Source organism: Neopelma chrysocephalum, unplaced genomic scaffold (assembly GCF_003984885.1).
Source record: "Neopelma chrysocephalum unplaced genomic scaffold, ASM398488v2 Primary Assembly neopelma1_26b, whole genome shotgun sequence".
Classification (NCBI taxonomy): Eukaryota; Metazoa; Chordata; class Aves; order Passeriformes; family Pipridae; genus Neopelma; species Neopelma chrysocephalum.
This window is the reverse complement of record NW_020897696.1, coordinates 4,464,988-4,488,315: the sequence shown is the minus strand read 5'-3', so window position 1 is coordinate 4,488,315 and position 23,328 is coordinate 4,464,988. Positions and strand designations below refer to the sequence as shown.

Below are 23,328 nucleotides of genomic sequence, written 5' to 3'. Positions count from 1 at the left end.
ATACTAGTCAAGAGGCTGCAGAGTCCAATCCCACTCTTGCTCCCACTGTCCTATCTCTGCTGAAATCCATGGCATTACACGACCCCTCCAGGCAGATCTTGGAAAGCTAGACAGACTCCTTGAGACTGGTTGGCAGTGGAGAAAGTGTTTTTCCTACCACTGTAGACACACTACAGCTTATCAGTCTTTTTAGTCCAAATACAACATAAATCTTATTGTCTTCCTTCCCAACCCTGGGAAGAAATATGCATAGGGAATTATCTCTCTGATGTAAACAACTGTAAGCACCATTCACATATGCTGGTCCACATAAAAAAAAAAAAATTGTATCAAAGTGCCTGCCATAGCCTTGACCCTTTTTAGCAGAGCAGCTCAGCTTTCCCATCAGCCTTCCAGAGTTCTGAAATTGTATGGGTACCCAAACATCATGCACAGTCCATTGCAATGCCAGCTGCTGCCTGCTTTACTATTCCAGGAAAGAGCAGTCACCCTTCCAGCGATTATATAAAAGCCCATGATTAAAAGAAGTAAAGCCATCAGCTCATGTGTTCTGTTTCCTGGAGGCACTCAATGGTATTTCTGACATCTTGTGTAAGGCACCAATCATCCAGTAGCTGAGCAAGAAGTGACCCACAAGACCTCCATTAAGCAAACGCAGAGGGAACTGACAAAGTTCAGCTGGTTTGCTTGTCTTCTTGCTTACACATCATAAAAAGCGTGGTCACGCCATCTGGGGAAGTTTCTGCTGGTATCCTAAAAGAGGAAGCCTCAAATTGCACTGCAAGCCAAGGACCATGGCTGACAGCGTACTACAGCACAAGTTTCTGATGGCTGCATCAGAGTGGCAGTTCCCACAGACATGGTAGAGATTTCCTCGAGCCCCAAGAGGCCTCTGCTGCTTTGCTTTCACAGAAAACAAGTTTGTTGTCAACAGCAAAGCAGTTACCTCCTTACAAGATGTCTCCATAACACACAACAGAGGACCACACTACAAAATCAGCTTTGTGGCGTACTTGCTGCAGCTTCTCTGCTGTTGGTCTTGTCTGCACAGCCTTATTCACAGAGTTGCAATGCCAGAGATAGCAGAGCCTATAGATGAAGAGGTTGGCTGGATGCTGGCTGACTGCATCCTTGAGCAGTCTCAGTCCAGAATGTCAGTCTCAAATGGAACCAGGTGGTAGTATGTCAAATTGGTGACATAAGCTGTTGGGTCATCACTGTCTTCTAGCTCTGAGGTAAAGTCACTAACACTTTCGAACCTAAGGAGAAATGAAAGAAGAACAAACGCCAAAAGGCATTCAGTCATTAATGTTCATTTAGAAAATCAAAGTCAAAGGAATTGGAAGAACACTACTAAGGGAGAGGGAGAAGTACTTGGAGCCGATTCCATCCACACCTCCTCCTCCTCCCTCTTACACCCATGTGTATAAGAGTAAACCATAGGCCAATGAGTACCATGGTACATGCAAGTAAATAATCTTGTTATCCCTGACTTTCAAAGCTACTAGTGAGGAAGAAAGGAAAGAAGCAGCAAGTGAGCCTTGGAAGAGTGAATCATGCAGCTGAAGTCCACATTCTTCTATTTTTTTCCCCCAGCATGTCGCAATAACACAAAATGTCTCAGTTCTTACGCAAAAGTGGAAAGGGAACTGCCTTTGTTTCCCATCTAAATTTAGACTCTCACCCTTTCACTTCACAGGTACCTTCTTTGGGTTTGGCTTTTGTAAGAGGTCAAATGTCTAACGTGAGTAGGAAGGTATGACTACAGTGTCCTTTCTCCAGAGCCTTGCTGTCCTCCCTGTGGTACAAAATTTAAATTTTGGCAAGCAGAGAAATCCCAAATATAAAGAGATTTCAAATTTAGTTTTACTTGTTTGGGTATTTTCCTTCCCACTTCCCAAATCCTGTGTTATAGCCTGAACTTTTGCAAGGATTACCCACTGTCTCACACCTACTCTCAACCAGAAGGCATCAACTTGCTAAAACCTACACCTTCCTCAATTATACACATTTCCATTCCAACGAGGCTTGAATTCCTGCAATAAGAAACATTATCTTCTTCCTCGATAGCCTAGCAGTTAAAAACAGTCACTGCAGACCAAGGATTAAATTTCATCTCAGTTTTAGAAAGGGATTTGAAGAACTGTCAAGCTTCTTTTTCTCACACTCTCTTTAATATTTTGAAAGAACTTTCATTCACTCTGATAGAGTGAGAAATAAAATAAAATAGAAACTGAAAAATTGCACAAGATGGAAAAAGAAATCCTAACCTAGCTCTGACTATAGCATGTGTTTTAACACCTTTTTAGGCTTGTCTACTTCAACTCTCTGAATGGCAGATAAACAGATGAGCTTTAAAAGAATTAATGTTTAAAACTGCATCTCACTAGCACACAAACTAGTTAGACTCTTACCTAAGAGTTGCTTAAGCAAGCGAAGCAAACTCACCCTAGAGGGTGACCTAAGAGTCAGGTATTTCAGAGGACCTGAAGAAGAGTGGTAGGATAAATAAACAGATAAATCTCCCACTCCCATCTCTTCCTGAAACTTTATTTAGAAGCATCATAAGTTGTTGGATAGCCTGGTCTACACATCCTGCAATGTATGGCCATAGTTCTGTCTTTTCCTTACTCCTGACTGGTCCTTCTCATCTCTTTTTTTTAACTATGAGAACCACAACATTTTTTTGAGCAGAAATTTGTAGATTTTCTCCTGCAGTGCTGTTGCTATGCTCTTTGCTTTAAATGAAACAGAAATGAGACTGAACTTTGAATGTTTATTACCCTCATTCCTCCATTCCCTCCAGGCTATTTGCTTCCCTGCATGTGTGGGAACATGTGCAGAAGGGAGTTGACTTGGTATCTTGCAAATACTTCACAGATCACGTACTATCCTATGCACTGCTAGTGATCCAGAAACAACAGATTATGAAATACCAGTAGGGCAGACAGAATTAAGAAAGCGTAAGAGGAGTCAAGAAAGTCTCTCAGATTCTGCTCTCTTTCTCTTGTCAATAGTATAAAACTAGATTATTACAACTGAAAGGTCCCACAGATTTTGTGGTTCTTCAGAATCACTGATAGGTTACTACAACCAGAATGTGAGGTACAAAGCAGTGGCATTCAGATGCTGTGGTTAAGCAGAAAGCTTTCCTTGCCACCAAAAAGGAAGTGTGTGCACAGAAGTCTGCAAAGCACCACTCTAGAGTGCTCATACAAAACCAAACCCAGTGAACCAGGACTGTTTACTACAGTTAGCCGTTTACAGGGCACTCAACAGTCAAAATACTTTTGTGCTGTTACCAACAGGTCTTTTCCTCAAAATAAACTCTGCAAGCTACTATGGACCTGCAGATTCCTAAATGCCCAAACTGCTGCCTTTGCTATTTTTTCCACAAAGTACCTTGACACACACACTGCCTTTTGCAAGAGCCTACTTCTTGTGCTGTAAGACACATTTCTTTACCATTTTAACCTCTGTTAATGCATTAGAGGAAGAATGCCTGGAAAGCTGCCTGCCATGGGCAGGAATACCTTCCACTAGACCAGGTTACACAGAGCCTCATCCAGTCTGGTCCTGAATGCCTCCAGGGATGGGGAGTCCACAAGCTGGGCAAACTGTTCCAGTGCCTCACCACCCTTATAGTAAAGAATTTCTTCCTCATATCTAATCTAAACCTACCCTCCTTCAGCTTAAGGCCACTCTGCCTTGTCCTATTACGATAGAAAATTTCTGCTTTCAAAAAAAAAAAAGTTCAATTTTTTACAAAACAGCTGTGCTACACTGGTGCCATTATCTCCTTGCTACTACCTCTTGGCTATAAAATACAGCTACAGAATGGGAAAATTTTGGCCACCATATAAAACACACATTTGAAATTTACTAACTTCTTGACTTTGACTTCACATCTTTCAGGAAGTGCACAAATGCACAAAGTCAGGCTGTTACCCTAGATTTATTGCTTCCACCACAGTTTCTGGGAAACCATGCCCATAACATAGTTTTTATCATATTAGTATTTTCTGGCCTTGATAGTCTCTGACTTCAATGGGATGACAGTTAGATGACGGCAGTTTCTGATCTCAGGTCAGCAAGTTTTGCTTGGGCTGCAGCACATTTTTCAAATCAAAACTAGTTTATAAGCATCTTTTAATCAAAATTTTTTAAATAATCAAAATAAGGAAGGAAAAGGCTTCCTTTGGTAATTTGCTATTATTATTTGTCACTCAGTATAAAAGAGTGATCCACTGAGAAGTATATCAAATTTAATTTCCAGACAATGGCCTTACACAATTACCTCTAGTGTGCCATTTCAGCCTCATTAATACAAGCTTATAAGCTTAAATGCTGTTAGCAAGGTCAAGGTTCAAAACACTAAGTGATAAGTTAATAAAAAGACTTCAAGAAGTGACACTGTAGCCAGAGATACACTCCAGCTTCTGAAAAAATCTTGTCAAGCTCTAAACCTTGCCACAGACTGTCAATTACCACATTTCAAATGTGGCAAGACAGATCACTGCTTTCAAAGATAAAGGATCCATAAGGCTTTTAGTATTCTGTTTCCATCATTTTGACTGGTCTAATGAAAAAGCAGGTAATGTTTCTCATCAAAAATATTTAAAAGCTTCACTATCTGAAGTTCATTTAAAACATCGATCACCTGCTGTGACAGAAATCTGTGCAGATTCCCATCAATACCCATTAAGTCACTGACTTAAGACCTACATGAATCAGAGAATCGTTAGGGTTGGCAGGTACCTCTGGAGATCATCCAGGTCAACCCCTCTACCAAGGTGAGGTCACCGAGAGCAGGTGACACAGGAATGCGTCTAGGTGGGTTTGGAATGTCTCCAGAGAGGGAGAATCCTCGACCTCCCTAGGCAGCTTGTTCCAGTGCTCTGCTCTCCTCAATGTAAGTAAGTTCTTCTTCATGTTGAGGTTGAACTTCTTGTGCTTTGATTTATGGCCATAAAAGCCCTACTGGCTACAGGTCTCTGACCCCAGAATATCTCCATGCATTAGGAGCAGAATTTACCAATAAAACTTGTCTAAATTCCCTTTTCCCTAATGAAATACACATGCTCCACCAAGTCCCAGCTGACCTTTGTTCAATTACGTTCAGCAGTGTCTTCCCCTCTGAGGATGGTGTTTTGCATCCCAAACATCCTACTACCCTTTGTAGTAGGATATGCCCTTTGTAAGGATGTTTGTGTTTCCAGATTTGGGCTCAAAGAAGCTCTCATCACAGTCATGAGAGAAAGAAAAAACTCTATTCTCACCTGGCAGGATCCCTATGACAACCACAGTTCTTTTTTCATACAGAGGATTGAGTTCCTTGGCATCAATCATTCTACCATTTTATCCCTTTTAACAAGAAATTGCTGTGAAGTGTTAGCAATCAGGCTCAGTAATCTTTAGCCAGTCAGAATGACAGCTGTACCAGTCTTGCTCTTAGACAGACAATAACATTTTGCTAGGGGGTAGGGAAAGCTACAGTTTACCCGAAGGTGACGGCATTGGTCATGCTCAAACCCCACTTACAAATGTTCTGCTGAATCTACATCCAGGTGCTTCTCTTTTCCATTAGGTATACTGTGGTCAATGACTATTGTTTCAGTGTTGGCTAAACAAAATCCATTTGATCGCATGATTTCTGTTGGGAGAAGAAAGAAAACAACATGAAAAAAAAAAGCTGAAAAACAACTCGTATGCAATTGACATGGCTATGAACTGAGACGTGTGCATGACACTGAAAATCTGCACATGAAAGCAGGAATGAAGAGTTGGTTAGCTTCTTACATCTGCAAACTGCCAGTGCTCAAGCAACTTTATTCACCTCATCAATTCATGACACAGAGCATCTGAAACAACTAGCCACTACCAAAACACAATTGTATTTTTCCTTGTCAGTCCCAGGCTTAAGCCAGTAAAGGAAAAATAAAAAGACAGAAAAAGGGAAATAAAAAGTGGCTTTCCAAGTTAATTCATCCACCAATTTTAAGTCATATAAAGCAATACCATGTTTTACACTGTCCTTAACCCTGCTTATTTTTCTCACTGTTTAAGAAGCTTCCAATACAGAATATCTAAAATTTACACCTAATTCCACCAACTTACTACCATGGGGAGAATTTATAATTAGAATAGTATTTGATGTGAATGAGAAGTTAATCCACATCTGTGCTGTACGGAAAGTCAAATTAGGCAAATCACAAGGATTTCTTTTGGCCACACAATCTTAGATTAAGCTAGAAACATCACAAAACAAATAAACATCTTTTAAAAAATCAGCACTGACTTAAGTAGGATAACTCTTGATCTGCCTCAAGGTACAATGGCCCTGTGTTACAGCCTTTCATTCTGAGCACAACAAAAGGAAATTAGCCTGTGGCAGAAAATACGGTAGGCAGAAAACACACAAACAAATTTCAGCTATATATACAGTTCAAGTAATGAACAGGAGATGAGATAGGAGAAAGAAGGTAATTTTTTAACATTTACATGGTCCTAAGGTAAAGTCAGAACTCACTTCCATATTTTTCTTGAGAGTCATCTTTGACTTTCAGTCTGTATTTTACTGCAACCCACTTCAGCAGAATGTGTTTGGGGGTTGTAAAAACAGTGAGTCCCAGCAGAATCACACTTCACATTACTTATCTTCAGCAAACATTGTACTGTAGAATAAGATTTACACCATAAATTCAAATTCAGCTTTCATCTAAGAGGGTGGCCCCTTCTCTCTTTCCCATCACCAACCACTGTGAGAAGGACCATGTGGGGGACAATTTGTTTTTTTCAGAGAATATATTTTTGCCTGCTTTTCTAAGAGTGCAAGCCACGTAGAAAGGTGCTGCACTATGATTAACAAAATGCCAGTGTTTTCCTAGTGTCCTTGACATGACCTAAGAGTTACAGCATTTCACTGCTTTACACATTATCATTTACTGCCATCTACTGACGATGCTGCCAGACACTGAACCATTTCCAGTGTGCAACATACAGACGAGGTAAATACCAATTAACAGCAAACTTCCACCTATATTCTTACATTCTTTGCAGCAATCACTCCAATGATAAAACTAATAAACACAAGATGCTTTTGGATAGCTGCATGGGTAGGAGAATTTTCCTCTAATTAATTAGGTATGACAAAACCTGTTATTATTCAGATAACATGGTTTCCAGAGCTCCTCTACATACAGGAGCTGTAGGAGGGCTCCCTTTGCTGCTAGCCTCTGCCCATCCAACAGGCACCCTTGCTCTGAATTTAGCTTCATCTTGAATGTCTTCTCTGTGTTGTACCCACCATGTGCCATATTCTGTCATGCACACACAGAGTACATGTGCCCTGAGGGGGTGCATGCCTTCCCAAGAGGTATATGAAACCCTTCCAAACAGCAAAAAGCTCAAACCAGAGAAATGCTTCAGCCTCTAACCCATGTAATTCCAAATACATTTATTCTTGATATTTGCTGTTTGTAAAAACAGCAAGATATTATTGACAGCAGCCACCCTCTGGAACATTTTTATAGCATTCAGTTTGGTGTTCCTTCACTTCATAATGGGCAGGATCTAGGACCCACTTTGCAGCTCTGGTCTCACAGAGTAGCAACATACTTCGGACAAAACCCATTAATATGCTCTCAAGGGTCAGTGCTGAGAACATGACCTGACGTTCAGGAGCAAAGAGAGTAACCATGGTCAGCCTTTGGAAAAATATATACATGAGGAATTTTATGTGAGGTTTCTACATCAATTCAAGGTATCATCCAAACCTCCCTAGCCACAAGTGGGGAGCGAGATAAGCATGTTGGCTCCCATTTCTTGCTCCCAGGAAGCCAGACCTGCGTCACCCCACTTTGCAGTATGTCCCTGGGGGTGCTCTTTACAATCCCTGAGCTGCCCCAAAGCCTGGGCTTGGGTGGCTCAGCGAGAAGGCACGAGACCAAACTGGCTGGCAAGATCACGCTTCTCACTGAGTCTCTGTGTTACACACTATTCTTCTAAAGAGTTATTAATGGGCTTTTAAACCATCTTCCATTTAATTAAAAAGATATGTATTTAACAGAGGAGTAATTCACTTAGAACCAGAACTAAGGATCAATTACAAATAGTTTACCCTGTGTATAAGAACAACCTTGAAGGCACACTGTTTACACCTTTAGCATGTTGACAAGCTGACTGGCCATTAACAGATACATCATTAGCACCAAAGAAAACTGATATCAGTTTCTTGCTAAATGGTTTATGCATTTTGGAGGACTGTGCAGTATTTCACTTCAATTAGCTCTCTGAATAAGCTCTTCTTGTGACACAAAACCAGCAGTCAACATTAGGCGCAAACAAAATGTTTCAGTATGGAAATACAAAACCAGGCACACCAGAAGTTCACAAACCTTTTAACAATGGTCAGTAGCAGATGAAGAGGGAAAAGGTTAAAAGAATAGGCAAGGATAGAGTAATACTGCTCTCCACAATCCCCACTAGCAATCTGTGGTTTAGGAACTTCCTATGTCTCCACCTGTGACAGGTTTCAATGTACTTTTCCTCCACTTGCTTGTCTAATTCCTTTTTGAAGTCACTTATGCTTTCAGTTCCACCATATCCTATGACAATGAGTTGCACTCATCAACTATGTTCTGTATGAAAACAAAACAATATTATAACCTTTCTTTTGTTAGCTTAAAGCCTGTTGTCTGTCAACGATATTGGATAACCTATAGCTCTTGTTTGAAGAGAAGTACAGGATACTGACCTCCTTCTATTCACAGCTCTCCAGATTTCCATCACACCCCCACTCTCGCCTCTTCTCATAGGTGAAGTGTTTTTCTTTATTTAACCTCTTTCTTAGAGAAGCTGTTCAACACCTTGAGTCCTTGTCCTTTATTTGGGTAATTTTAAATTCTATTATATCCTTTCTGAGATGGAGAGACCAAAATTGTGCACAGTGTTTTCAAGACGAGGTTGTGCTCCTCTCCTCTGTTTTTGCCTCCTTTCCTAATAATATCCAATATTCTCACTGCTGGCTTTGTTCACCGCTTGGCACTAAGCTTACATTTTCATAGAACTGTATCAATAGCCTCAAAAATCTTCTTTTTAAGTGGTAAAAGCACTATCAAAAGTGACAATATGCAGTAAGGACTGCATTTTCCTCACATCCACTTATTTGCATTCATCAGCCTCCATTTCACCTGCCACTCTATCACGTTAACATGTTGCATAGTATCTCAAGGCTAATTATATGTTCTATATCATAAAGCAGACTACTGAGAACTATCTTTTGAATTGCTGATAGAGAAAGAATAAGGGGAACAGCAAATAAAGTAATTTTAATTCTGTAATTCTTGTGTCAACTGCAGGAAGCTAACAACTCTTACCTGATATTTTAACTGGACTTTGAAAATTTGGCTGAATTTTATGGACATTGTCATTTTTCAGAACTTGGTCCAAAGGAGATCTCTCAAAGAACGTGAGGACAACTTCAGACCTTGAATACTTAAAAAGAGAGAGAAAAAAAACAGACATCATTTTTTACCAGTGGTTTGCTTTATTCCCCTTCTCCCTCTCCACCCCTTTGTAGTGTGACAGAAAGACTTATTACAAGCAACAGCTTGGAGGCATCGTACACAGTTCTGACCCTCAGCATTTCTCCAAGATACTCAATAAATTGCTGTTTCTTTCAGAGTTTGGCAAAGCCCACCACTTTCTAATCTGCATGAGGGTGTACATCACCATAAGGAGGAGTCAAGCTCGGCTAAATTGGAATTAGGCTTGCTCACCTTCCAGGGCATGTTTATAATAGTCTTCAGAAGCTTTTCCACTTCATTAAGTCTGGCTTCTATATCATGGGCTTCTTTTATTGTGATGAGCCCTAGAAACAAGGTAAATAGATCATAAGCATAGACAAAAGCACACTTACACATATTTCAGCAGCCAAAAGCAGCCACTCAAGATGTGAATAACCTCAAATATCCCTCCCAGAAATGTCTTTTAAACCAACTGATGATAAAGAGTGCACCTCAAACTGAGGTGGGTGTAGTTACAAGCAGAGTTGCAAGCCTGACACAAACTCAGCTGCTTGTGATCATATTTAGGAATTGCAAGACAAGCAGAAGTAGAACCACCTACTCCCTCACCCACAGTTTTGCTACACAGCATTCCCAGCAATGATAATCAAACAGCCTGTTTTCTGCTTCCAAGAACCATTATTCATCCTTTTTCTTCCTGTCAATAAAAAGTAAAAGAAAAACCAAGAAAACAAAAAAATACAACCCACAGATAAGAGGAAAATAATAAACACAAGCTAAACAAAAGGTTTTGAGGGCAGTTTTGTATTTCTCTGACTGTAAGCCCCAGTGAGCGCCCCAAGGAAAATTTCTCAGTATCATGTTCTTCAAGTGCAAGACCACTGTTTGGATTTCTTTTTTTTTCATATAATCACTGAATTACCACAGTGCTGCTGAAAGAATTAAAATGGGAATTTTACTGTCCAGTGTCCAGAATGATGGATTACAATGCAATTTTGAATTGCTCAGTATGGTGATCTTCAACTGTAATACTGTATTTTGTATGTATAACCCACAGGACGTCTGTAACTTCCCCTTCCTCTAGCAGACTGAGAGAAACATAGCACAAGTTTCTCATGTACAGGGAATATGAGGAGAAGTAAACCCCAAAATCTCACATTCCTTTAGCAGCCCTTTTATTTCTGATATTTGCAACATACTTTTTCTAACTCAACCATCATTTAGCCTCTACATTTGTGCATCTTTTCCCAGGAGCAAGACACACACATGAAAATGAAATACCTGAGAGAAATTATTAAATTTAACAAGCCACACCAAACAAACAAACAAAAAAACCCAACAAAAAGCTGGAGCAGGAAAAGACCCAATAAATCAAAACCATCAAAACTGCAAATCTGCAAAGCAGTCTGTGAGAAAGCACTTCAATACACTAAAATTGTGTTAAACTAAGTACATCTCTATCTCCCTATTTAAAAGACAAATGTACATGAAGAACCATAAATATGCACAGTGTGGGAACATCCACAGTTTCAGTTTGCATCAGTCTATGTTGTTTGCTACCAATGAGATGTGATCCCATACAAACTTTCCAGACAAAAGTGTGACTTTGAAGCTGTCAGCTCTCCTCCAGTTACAGCTCTAAATAAAACAGAGATTGTTTCCAAAGCAACTGGGTTTACTTGATGGTTGACTCACAAAAGTAGCCTGTTTGTATAAGCCTTTCTATTGCTCAACAAGTTCTTCATTTTGCCTGTTTTTTCAGCATCACTATCACTTCACCCCAGTACAACTCTCTGCCCCTTCTAATAGCAGAGCAATGTATACCTGCAGGCATATAAGGAAGGCAAGTGTGTGTTTTGCTTTGAATGGTTACACTACAGTCGAGTAGCTTTGCATGGAAATTCTCTGAAAGGCTGTAAATGAGAAAAAATTCATCTGCATGGGTCCACAGACTGCATATTAGCTGGGTTGTGCTTCACATTACAGACCTGAATTGCAGACCAGCACCTTTCATCTTCCTAACTACTGGGTGTGACCAGGCCTGAGTGGATCTGCTTCGCCCCTCCACAAATATGTTCCCATCCCACATCTGAATGACGTTCAAACCTTTCAATACAAGTGGTTTCATCTTCCTTTTTAAAAAAAAACAGAAAAAAGAAAAGCTGCCAATGGCCCCATGGCTCAGACATCCACCTATGGATGTTAGAAACATGCTGCTGCCCTGCTGTAGGCCACATCACAGAAAACAGGGCCAGCCGCCCTGGTGCCAGCTACTGTGGGGTGCCTCCGCTTCACCTGCTGGTCATGATCCACTCTGCACAAATACTGATATAGTCAGAGCAGAGACTACCCGACTGTGCCTCCCACCTTGCAGGTGAACATCTCATCATCGACCCACATGGGATTCGGCATTCAACTGCTCTGTCTCAAATCTGCCCTCGATCTTGGACCCTTTCCCAGATAAGCACTTACTGTTGAAATTAGCATTTTACCAAGAAGAGGGATACTTTCAAATAAGAAGATATTCGGATTGGGAGGGGGAGAAAAAGAAAAAAAACCAAACCAAACCAAAAAAACCACCTTGCCAACAACCCTGAGCATTCATCCTGTGAGGAAAACCAGCCAAGCGGTTAGGACTTTCTCTCATTAGTAATCAGGGAAAGCATCTGCAGCTCCACATGGCCTTTTTATGCTTCACCAAGAAGTCAGACAAGGCTGTCAGCCTGTTGCACTGTCACAGATCACCCCGTGGGAGGTTTCACAGCTTCTTGCATTCACCAGGAATTTCCAGCCCTGGTATATTTCCTCCTTCCAGTTCTTGGAATGACACCAGCCATGCAAACCCACATTCCAACTTGGAAACTGGCACAGACAACTTGTAACATCTGACACGATAAAAACCACTTCTTACTGAAGTTTTTAGTAATATCAAAACCAAAAAGCAGACAGCGTAGGAAGGAGAGTAAGTGATACATCTGCCTGGACAGCTTCCTATATATGTGCTTAATGATTGCAGACGAACAGCTTTGGGATATAAAGCTGCTGACCTTAAATGAATTCCCCATGTAGGGAATTCAGTTTGGCCAGGCTAAAGCCTTCCTTTTCATACATCTACAGCCCAAACACACAGAAACCACTTGCCTGGCTATATATATATGTTGAAACCTGTAATTTCTTCTGCAGTTGTCACAAAGTTTGTAAGGCTGTCATTTATCTTAATTCTGCAAGTCTCTGTTTTAAAGAGTTAACAGATGCTTTTGCGGTTTTCAGTTAGTCATAGCCAATGATCCCATGGCCCGAGACACTGCTCTCAATCCCACAGCCATACAAACCAGAGTGAGGCACTGGCTGCCCAAGCAGCCAGGAGGAGTGCAGGTCCCAGTCCCTCCTTTCAGCACTCACTAACTGGCTGCTGTCATCAACCGCGGCACATACGTGCATGAGGAACACCCTGGTTTCGCAAGGTAAAGTTTGTGGTGTCGACACTGGTTTAAGGTGCTCTCACCCTCCCCTGCAACTCATTTCCTCTCCCACACCACAACACAAGGCCTTCTCTGCTTTGCCAGCACAATTAGGTGAGCAGCAGGGAATACCTCAGACCGCTCTTGTCAAAGGTTTCACCTCAGGAAACCCCAGACTTCACAGAAGAAGGAAGAGACTGCAGGGTAGGATGCCTCATTCAAGCTCCTTTCTCACCCAGGAATCAGGATTTGTGTAGAGAAGGGTCACAGAACCGCACCCAAGTTGCTTCACTTTGTGGGGGCTTCTCTCCTGCCTGTCTTCTTTCTCCTGTTTGGAAGATTTGATGAGGCAGAAAGAAAGGAGGAAAAAAAAAAAAGCCAGAGACTGATGTAGGATCTCCAGACCCTGGAAATGCCTGAACAAACAGACACACACATGCCAGCTGACTCTGCACACAGAGCCTAGCACTCCCATCATTCATTAACCCTGATACAAATGCACCACAAGCTGGATGCATCTGGAGTGCGTGGGACCCACTGGCCACATATGAAGCAACCATACAGCAGCTATAACATGCCCCAAGGCTGTTGTCTCTGCCCACAGACCATAAATATGTGTCTAGCCTATATTTCCATCTGGGGCTTTTACAACCCAAGAGCCCTTATTCCATTTGCTATAAAATAAAAATAAGATACCGGTAAAGCAAACAGTATCCTGGAACCAGTTGTGTTTTCTCCACTTGTTCAGTCATGCAACAGAACTGAGCTCAGAGCTGGGAAATTTGTTAGTGAGGTCATGGTGAAAGGCTGTTCTCATGCCTTTTTCTCTGCCCTGGCCCTTGTCTGACTGCTAATGGAAAACATGCACAAACTCTTCCCAGGAAAACTTTGCTCTCTGTCTTGTTACCCATACCGTGCTTGGACAATTAGCTATTATTTCAAGTGATTTAAATGCTATAAACATCTATGTTTATACGGCTTGAGGTAATCTGGAGTCCCCCTGGTTCCTTTTTTTACCACAAACCCTATTGCCAAATACCACAAACTTCTAAGATTCCTTCACCCTGCACAGAGGGGAGCCCATATGCTGGGTGCCGGGAGGGACGACACAGGCATACCACCTAACCCAGGGTGGCACTCACCTGCTGTGTGCACGGTCCCCATAGTCAGTGACCTCACTCAATCCCTTTGACATCATCTCTGCCACTTGCCAGACCAAGAGCCCTAGGCAGAGTCCTCAAGACTCCGTGAAAAGGATTTGGTTGCCATTTGAGACCAAGTGTAGGTAGCAACTTTACGCAGAGCAACACGTGTCTGGAAAAGCACAGTACAAACAGCACCACAGGCCCGCAGCATCCTTCCTGCTCTGGGACCCTGGTGCTGGAGCAGCTGCAGGAGGCTGGAGGAGCAGGCCAGCAGCTGTGTACCTGGTATGCTGGCTTAAGGCATGGGAGAGGGGCCCAGAGCTGCAAACAGGCAGGAAACGAGCTCAGCAGCAGAGGAGAACAAACTGAGAGCCGACCTCTGATGTAAACACAGAAGCCTTGGTAGTGCTGTCCTATTACTGCCATGTGAGCCACCAAATCTGCAATTAATGACATTCTGAAAACCACAGATAATGCATACCATGCTTCTACCGCAGGAAGCAGGACAGGAATTGCAGCATGTGCTTCATGGCTCATAATGAAATCACAGAGCGGTCCTGATGTTCAGCGTTCACAATGAGCACATTGTCTCAAATATCCTATAGTGCCTTCCAAGGAAGAGTAAGCTCATGCCTAACTCCTGTATGTCTCCAATGTCATGTTTCAGTGACAATACACAGAAGTTTGTTTTTTCTGGAGATGTGTTCCTATATACAAGTCGTTATGTATGCATGATCTCAAACTGTGGGCAAACCCTATTTCTTCAATTTGAAGGACTACACTCCATGTTTGTGGCCAGGACAGGAACAAAAAATGTCCAAGAGATACACTACTTTCTCAAAATCAGTTCAATATGTATGGGAGGCTGAGCAAGAGCAGAAGCCAAGGTGTACTTTCTGAAGATGTGTGCAAGGTGGAATGCTGATACTCCTAAATGCTCTGTATTTTAGTAAGTACATGAAGACAAGTATTACACTGAGCCCCTCTCATATAGATTCAGATCTTGAGTCCATCCTTCTCTCTTTGCACAAACCTGCAAGCAGCAGTTAGGAACTTTAAATCTTTAGGGAACACACGTAAGCTGTCTTGCACAGGAGACTGCTATTCTGCTCTCTCTCCTGACCAGACTATTGCTTCAACAGGAGATATGCCCCTTTTCCCAAGTTACACTATGCATTAACACTGCAGTGCTCAATATTTTTTATCCTTTCCCCTCATTCCTCCTTTCCCTCAGATATGTACTAACCCATGTGTACACACACAGTCCAGGATGCAGCAATAGGATGAAAGTTCCAGCCATGACAGAAGATATACAAAATCACCGAATAATGTTCAATGATGTTCAGTAAAAGAGTCTGATTTGATTCATCCAAAGAAGGGCCAAGTCCAAAGTCAGATTAGGCTGCTAGGGACCATGTACAGTTGACTTCTAAACAGACCCACAGACAGATATTCCACAGAAACATGCAGGAACTGAAACTACTCAGCTGGCACATGGATCAAGGCTAAAAGGTGGCAACTCAGCCCAATGTTTTCTGCTACTGTGCTTCTTTGTACTGCTTTCTATTTCCTCCCTCTGCTAAACTGGGCTCTTCTCAATACCACTTCAGCTGTCATTTTCCCTGCTTCATGGCCATGATACATTGCTCCTCCTAGCAGCTGCCCAAGTAGCATCCCTCCTCCCTGCAAACATGTGTTCCCTCAACCTCGCCACCTGGGAACTATGGCATTAGCCACCTCAGACTGGATTCTGAAAAGGGTAAAACTCCCACTAACAGCTGACTCCTCTCTGATGAAGGAGAAGAGGATAAAAGGTTGTTAGAAGGGCAAAAGAATACTCAGGGGTATGTAAAGGCAGGAAACTAAAAAAAAACCCCAGCATATGGGAAAGCTTGTTTCACACATTCTTCAGTAACTCTGCAGAAATAACACCACAGGAATCCCTTACATCCAAAGACTTGATAAGATCCAGAGAACCACAGACAATTACAGGCAATCAGGGATAACAGATCTTCAATTACTAGAGACCAGGACTGTCAATTTTCTGTTCTCTGCCTGTTATTTATGCTGTCTTCTGCAGCATCTGATTCTCATCACTAGGGTCAGGAGCTAGCTACAGCACTGGTCTGAGTTAAGCCTGGCAGCTCTAGCAACTCCTCTTTGATGCCTCTTGCCTACAACACCCCTCTCTGGGACAGACACACTTGGACCTTTCCTTTGTGGGGAAATTCATTCATCTCAACAGTCACTACAGGCTCTAAAGTCTTTACAAAGGGTTTGCTATTTATGCAATATTACTGACAAGATCCATCTTGGTAGCATTAGTGAGGGAGCAGCTAAAAGGATATGGTGGAGTTGAAAAGAGGGGTGTATGGAGATGGACTTTTCACATTTATCACATATTGCGCTGCCCTTCTTACCTTCTTAAACTTGATGTTGAGGAACGAAATTTTTTTAAAGAGGTATCAATGCACAAAGTGCATGTAAGTCACTCCATACTTTAGAAGTTCCAGTAGGTAGCAACAAGCATATTGAAGATACCAAGATAAATCTGTTTGATGCAGAAAGAGAAATTCAAAACACTGCCCACACCTAGCTCTAACACAGGCCGCTTCTTTTGCAGTTCATATAAAGCAGATGTAGGATAGGGAAAAGTCCTATCCAAACAGCTGTCTGATTGAAATCCCCCAGAACAGAAGTTGTCACCATGACCTCCTGAGGACCCTAGCACACTCAAATACTTCTGCAAAGCAAGGAGGCAAGTTAAAAGCTGAGAAATCCAGACCCTCAAGATGATGGGTTTTCCACCCACTGTATTATTAATGATGGGATCTCCCAGGATGTCTGGAGGGGAGATGGCACCTCTTGGTAGCAGAACTCAGCTGACAGGCTTTCCTCACAGAGCTCCCTGTCTTGATGCCTGATGAGCCACAAAAAAGAAAAAGATGTAAAGGAAGAATGAGATAAAATGAATAAAGCAGTCAAAGCATGATGAAAAATGCAAGCTCCTACAACCATTTTTACTGCTGATTTCTTATCAGGTGAGAACTGTCATGAAAAACACTACTCATTTCCATTCCTTTCCACCAAAATCTTCCCCTACACATTGCCTTCGTTCACCACAAAAAAGCAACTTGTGTCTAGCTTTTAACAACACAGCCAGCTTCATTTATCTCCATCATTACCAAAGAACCATGAAATTCAGCTAATAAAAAAACAAACCCAGAAGCCACAAACTTAATTTTGGTTACACATTTCTGCTAGAGCCTGATAACCAAGAGCTGCATCCTTTGTCTGCCAGACAGAAGCTCTGAGCAAGCTCCACTAATGAACTGTTGACAATGTCAACAATGAAAAGAGCACAATGGATGCAGTGTATTTATCTGTATTGTCACAGCACCGGAACAGCTGCTGTCTGTGGAAACCACTATGCTCCTTCTGTAGAACTCCCTCTTCTCATAAATCACACTCCCAGATGGTCTTGTAAACAACAACAACAACAACACTATAATGCAGCATATAGAAAACTAAGTTATGTATGCAACATTTGCAAGCAAATACAATGTTCCTGGGCTGGCTCTTCAGGAGCTGCCTTCTGCTTTGTGCATGTCCAGCAGCAGCCCTGCAGGAGCTCACCATGTGCTTCCTGGTGCACAGCCACTCAGACAAGACACAGAAAACAGCTGATCATCTGCTTCCCACATGAGGCAACCACACCAGAGGCAGGCATAAGGCTCAGAGATCAGCACTAGTCATCTGTGAGGGACTGCTCAGGGTCTGCTGCAGGTTAAGTGACTACCTCTATGCTATGAGGCAAATTAAAGGTGTAAAGTTTCTATAGGAAATCTCTACCATTACCGGAAAGCTTCTATGGATGGACAAAAGTTGAGCACCAGCAAGGCAGAAGGCAACAGAAAAGTTCTGGAGAGCCACAGATAACTATGGATGGCAGCACGCCAGCGAGGGAAACCTGGAGGCAAAGAAAAGGAACAGAAAGCAGCTCAGGGAAAGCAACTTGGAGGAGCAGAGAGGAAATAACAGAAAGGAGAGCAAGGGAAAAAAAGACCACAACAGAGCAAATGAGTCAGAGGAGGCATGGAAAGGAGGAAAATGAGCACTTTGGGAAGAGAGGCCTATCTAGTATTAAAATAAACCTGTCAGAGAGTTTTTGATTTGGCAGCTCAGAGTATCAGAGCAGGACCAGGTGCTACACATAGGCACAATACAACCAGTGACATTGAAAGAGCATCTGAGCCTCTGTTCTGATGACAAGGGCAACAAACAAGTCCAGAGGAGGATTGTCAGAAACCACTCTGCCACTCCATGAGCAAAAAAAATCCCAACTTTGACAGGCTGATAATGTGCTCTTTTGCCTTCTGGTTCCGTGCTTATGGGGTTGATTCTGCCCACACTGAAGTCAAGGCAAGAGAGGTGTCCGACTACACTGAAGATGGATCATCTTAGATGAGAACCCCTCACAAGCAGTATTTAGAGAAAAGGGGGGGGGGAAGAGTACTTTTTCAGCTTTAGACCTCAGTTTTGGTTTCTATTGGGTCTGTTGTAACTATTTCTAAATCATCAATTTTAAGTCAGCTTTTAAGTCCATAGCTCTGCCTTTCTCATATAAACTGATTTAAATACAAAAGTTGTTTACTTTGCATACAGAAACAGACAGTTTAGTAACATTAGGCTGTGTTCACTGCAAGAGTGAACTAGCCTGTGTTTTTCTGTGATCCTCTTTTCCACATTTGCCTAGAGCAAGGGACAGGCATATTTCAAAGACGAATAAAGTACTAGCAAGTTATAGGTAACATCACAGTGAATCATATTTAGTCACCCTGCAGGTACGCACATAAATAACCTTGTTTACCAGCTTACTAGTGAGATGCCTTGTGTTGTTGAATGTCCTTGGCCTTCAGCATCATAGTACACTCCAGATGCAGAGAGTGCACTTTGCCACGTGCTCTTATTAGTTATCAAAGACAAGACCAGATTGTGTGAATGCCAGACTCCCCGCTGGGACCTCCCCTCTTCTCATATCAAAGAAGGGGTAAGATGAACTGCCACTACAGAAAACTATACCTCCCATCCTCTCCTCTGCAATTTCAAAGCACTCAGCAGCTCCAACAAGTACAGAGGGGGAGAGCATTGTGGAAGTCAGTCCAAAAGGATGAGGGGTGCTTTCTAATATTGCTGACTTTCTTTTAAAAAAACCACCCTCTTAAAGAGTTAATAAGATCAAATAGCTCAAGCTTTCATTCCTCAACCATATCCCTTAAACGTAACATACTGCAGCTTCACTGAGCTGTAGGATAATGCTAGTCCTTTTAATGCTCCTTAGGCAAATCCGTAGGGACCGTGGAGTCCTTCAATGCAATGCAGATTTGGTTTGCAACACTTCACCACTTCCTTCCTCCAGATAAAAGGCACAGCTGATATTCACCTTCTTTCAGAAAGCCCAAGATAAATACACACACATATACAAACTCACATACATATGCATATATATTTGTATGTATATAAAAATACACGCAAATGTATATGACTAAATGCTAATACACACAAGAGTGGGCTTTTGTCAGGTGTTTTTGTTGCATTAAGTGTACTGAGCTTCACTGTAGGCAGAAGGACGTCTGCTTTTAAACAGGACATTAAGAAATTATGCTTACCCCACAAATTTTGTAAAGATCAGACATGCCCCATGCAATCTCTTCTTACCTCCAAAGCTTTGCATCAGTGTCACTTAGTTAAATGAGACTTTTATGTTTCAACTTTGTCAAGTTACACAAGGCTGTGGCCAGTCAATTTAAAATGTTGGTATGACAAAGTGTTCTCTAGGCAGAGAAGCACACTGCAAAATAATTTTCGTTAGAGCAGGAGCAGCATAATTTTAAATAGAGTATTACTGAAGTTGTGACACATGCTGTGACTGCTTAGAAACTACTCCTGATTTTTATTCTATCTATGTTGCAAAGTTAACCCCCACCCCCTCAACAAGCTGAATAGATCATTTGTTTATATTGGGTTTTGATTTTTCAAATCCTGGGCTGATGCTTTGCTCATTCCCAATTCTACTGAAGTCAGTATGTCTCTTCCTTAGAGAAAGGTAAGTCAGGGTTGCTGGCTCTAGGTCTTAGGCAGGGATTGAGCAATGCAGTCTGAGGATGGTTAATCTTTCCCAGCTATTCATGCACTAATGGTGTATGCTACCTGGGACTGTCAAGTAAAGCCAGTGCAAGGGACTGTAATCCCATCTGGCTCGAACTGCACAAATAATGCCTCAGAGAGATGTGAAAACAGTTTAATATTTTGCAAAAGCTGTGGTAGGCCTTGAGACATCGGAGAAACCACGCTCACTTGAGAGAAGCACTGAAGAATGAGAATGGCTTTAGGACAAGAAGTGGCTCCTGTGCATAACGGATGGGGAGGGAACACACTGGGAGGGGCAGGAGGCTAGGGCCAGCAAGGATTTGTGGCCAGACCCAGCACACACCACAGCCCAGCTGCCAAGCTGCTCTTCAGAGCCCCATAAAGCCAACAAGAAGGACTACTGGCACCCTGGGAGGCCCAATTTTAGCCACAGTGACCCTGGCAGATGCTGTGCCCTGCAGGCCACAGGCAGGCTTGCTCCAGAACGACCCAGCATCCTCAAAAGCCAGGGCCCAGGTGCCATATACACTTGAAGGCCGTGTTACTTAGAATTTGCAGACATTCAGCACTACTAAAAATCACATTCTGAGTACTTTATGTAGGGCACACACAAAGGGTAGTAAGTTTTCACAATACTTTAGATCCGTGGTCAGCAACCTAATAGCATAAGACACTGTATGTGCCAGGCACACACCAGAGCTGAGGGGTGGAGGTCTGGGATCTGCAGGACCCCCCCATTCCCAGCCCGCACCCAAGCGGGGGCAGACAGCCCTCCTCCGGCACCCAGCCCCCGCAAGCACCTCCCACCCCGCACGCCGGAGTGGGCAGCAAGGGGATGCGGGGCTTGCAGCTCCCTGGCTGCCTTGCGCCCGTTCCCGCCGTCTGCAGAGGGCACTCAGGGCCTGCGAGTGGCGGCGGAGCTCCCGGGGCCGGCGGGGCCGAGCTGCCACCTCCCGGCAGCGGGAACGGGAAAGCTCAGCGCCGGGGAACACACGCCGGGAAGCGGGCTGCGGCTCCCGAGATCGAAAGAAGCTAAGGAGAGGGAAACGTACAAGCACTTTTATGTGAGGCACATAAAAAACCCCACCCTACTCCATCACCAGAGGTTAGGGATCTGGCAAGACAATGGAAAAGACCTGTCTCACTTTAAACACCCGGCAGAAAACATCCTTGGGGAGTCAGTCCGGGAGAGACAATCCCCACTCGCAGGGAACAGAGCCCTCTGTCGCACAGGGAGGGCCCAGAAATTAAGTCCAGTATGAGCGGTGGAGACCCAGCCCCGAGAATGGGAAACCGCAGACCCTCTGCAAGGGGGTCACACTAGCACGGCGAGAGGCGAAGCGAGAGCTAGGGAAAATTTCCCCATCCTCTCACAGAGGAAAACATGCACAGAATATCGGCTCCTCCCCGTTCCTGTTCAATCAAATCATCTACGTGGTAGCTCAACAACTGGGGAGACTGGAAGTGCTACGCATAAATCCATTTTTACATGACCGGATGCTCCGCACCACTCTACACACTTGAAATGTGTTAGAGCAAAACACGTAGCTCTATCTAAAAAAATACCTCAATCGTTAAACCAATTAAAACCAAGCCCCACGACAGCTTAACGGGTACATCCTGCTTCTGCACAGAGACCTGAGCATGGGCAACATCCCCCAACTTGAGTTAATCTACTTCAGAAACTGGAAGGGAACACTCTCTAACTGCTGGTGCAATTCCCATTTTGCAGAAGTTATGCGAGGAATTATGCCAGCTCCCAGACTCGCTCCGTCCACTGGCAAGCGTCGCAGCCTCTTTTTTTTTGCCCTCTCCTTGTGGCAAACAACATACCAAGATACAGAGATTTTTCAGCTACGCCCCTTCTCCAGCCACCTCCCAGCCCTTCCTCGGGGAGACCGGAGGCACCGGAGAGGGGCAGAGCGAACAGGGACCCCTCTGCTCCCACAGCCCAGCAAAGTCCGGAGCCGCGCAGCGGGAGACAGAGACTGGGGTCTTCGTCCTGCTGGATCCCCCGGCTGCGGGGTAGCCCTTCACCCCCAACCGTATATTAAAAAAAAAAAAAAAAAAAAAAGGGAAACACAAATCAACATCTCAACATCCCGGGCGGAGTTTCCGACCGCAAAACGCCCCCGTAGCTTTTCTGCCCCCCACCCCGTCCGGGCCCGCAGCGGCTCCAGCTCCTCACCCCCCTTCCCTCCGTCCAGAGAGACCCGCTCGCCCGCCCGTCCTCCCCGGCCACCGCCACCCCCGGTGAACCCGCCCGCCCTCCCGCCGAGCAGCGAGAGCCAGGCCCGAGAAAGCTGCTCAAACCTTGGAGCAAAGGGGAGCGGGACAGCTCGGGCCGGTCCTCAGGGAAGGAGTCGAGGAGCCGCTTAAAGAGGCGGCCGAGGTCAGAGTAGCTGCGGTGCAGGTAGAGGATGTTGCGGTCCGACCACTCGGTGCGGATCTCGTAGAACTCCTCCTCGTCGCCCCGCCGGCTGATGATGAGCCGCCGGATCCCGTTCACCCAGCAGCCCCGCACGTACATGTTCACCAGCGAGGTGCCCTCAAACACGGCCGAAGCCATCCCGCCGCCGCCCGCACATCCCCCGTCGCCGGCGCAGGGCGAAGCGCACCGCCCCGCGCCGCCGTGGCCAAGTTAAGAGGAGGAGGAGGAGGAAGAGGAGGAGGAGGAAGAGAGAAGGGGGGTGCCACCCGCCGCACGGCCCCCCCGGCCCGGTCCGGCTCTGCCCGCCGGGGCTGTGCCGCCTCCCGACGCTGGAGGGAGGGCTCGCTAGTGCCTCATAGACGGTGGCCGGTGGCGAGGGGACGGCCCGGGCACCTCCGCCTCTGCCCCGCCGAGCCCCCGACACTGAGCAGGGCGGCTCTCACCCTCTCCCGGGGCGGGGAGCAGGGTGGCTCGGCCCTTCTTCCTCGGCGCCGCAGGAAGGCAGAGCCCCTCCCGTCCACGGCGGGGGGGACCTCCCCAACCCCGGCCTCGCAGCCAGCGCTCACCCCCTCCGCCAAACGCTGTGGTCCCCGCGGGGCGGGATCCTCCTCTTC

General features: G+C 44.3%; 1 protein-coding gene across 1 annotated transcript; it reads right to left on the bottom strand.

Moving 5' to 3' along the window:
• Positions 1-218: 218 nt before the first annotated feature.
• On the bottom strand, positions 219-22,971 carry PXDC1 (PX domain containing 1). Its single transcript, XM_027676274.1, has 5 exons — positions 22,597-22,971; positions 9,780-9,871; positions 9,378-9,495; positions 5,542-5,653; positions 219-1,259 (listed from the first exon to the last, which is right to left on the bottom strand). The coding sequence occupies exons 1-5, from the start codon at positions 22,850-22,852 to the stop codon at positions 1,142-1,144; spliced, it is 696 nt and encodes a 231-aa protein (XP_027532075.1). The 5' UTR covers positions 22,853-22,971; the 3' UTR covers positions 219-1,141.
• Positions 22,972-23,328: the final 357 nt, after the last annotated feature.

Coding starts and splice junctions, on each gene's coding strand:
- PXDC1 (XM_027676274.1), bottom strand. CDS start 22,852: ATGGCTTCGGCCGTGTTTGAGGGCACCTCGCTGGTGAACATGTACGTG. Junction 9,496..9,779: donor TTATAAACATGCCCTGGAAG/GTGAGCAAGCCT, acceptor TCTCTTTTTAAG/TATTCAAGGTCTGAAGTTGT. Junction 5,654..9,377: donor AAGTCCAGTTAAAATATCAG/GTAAGAGTTGTT, acceptor TTCTCCCAACAG/AAATCATGCGATCAAATGGA.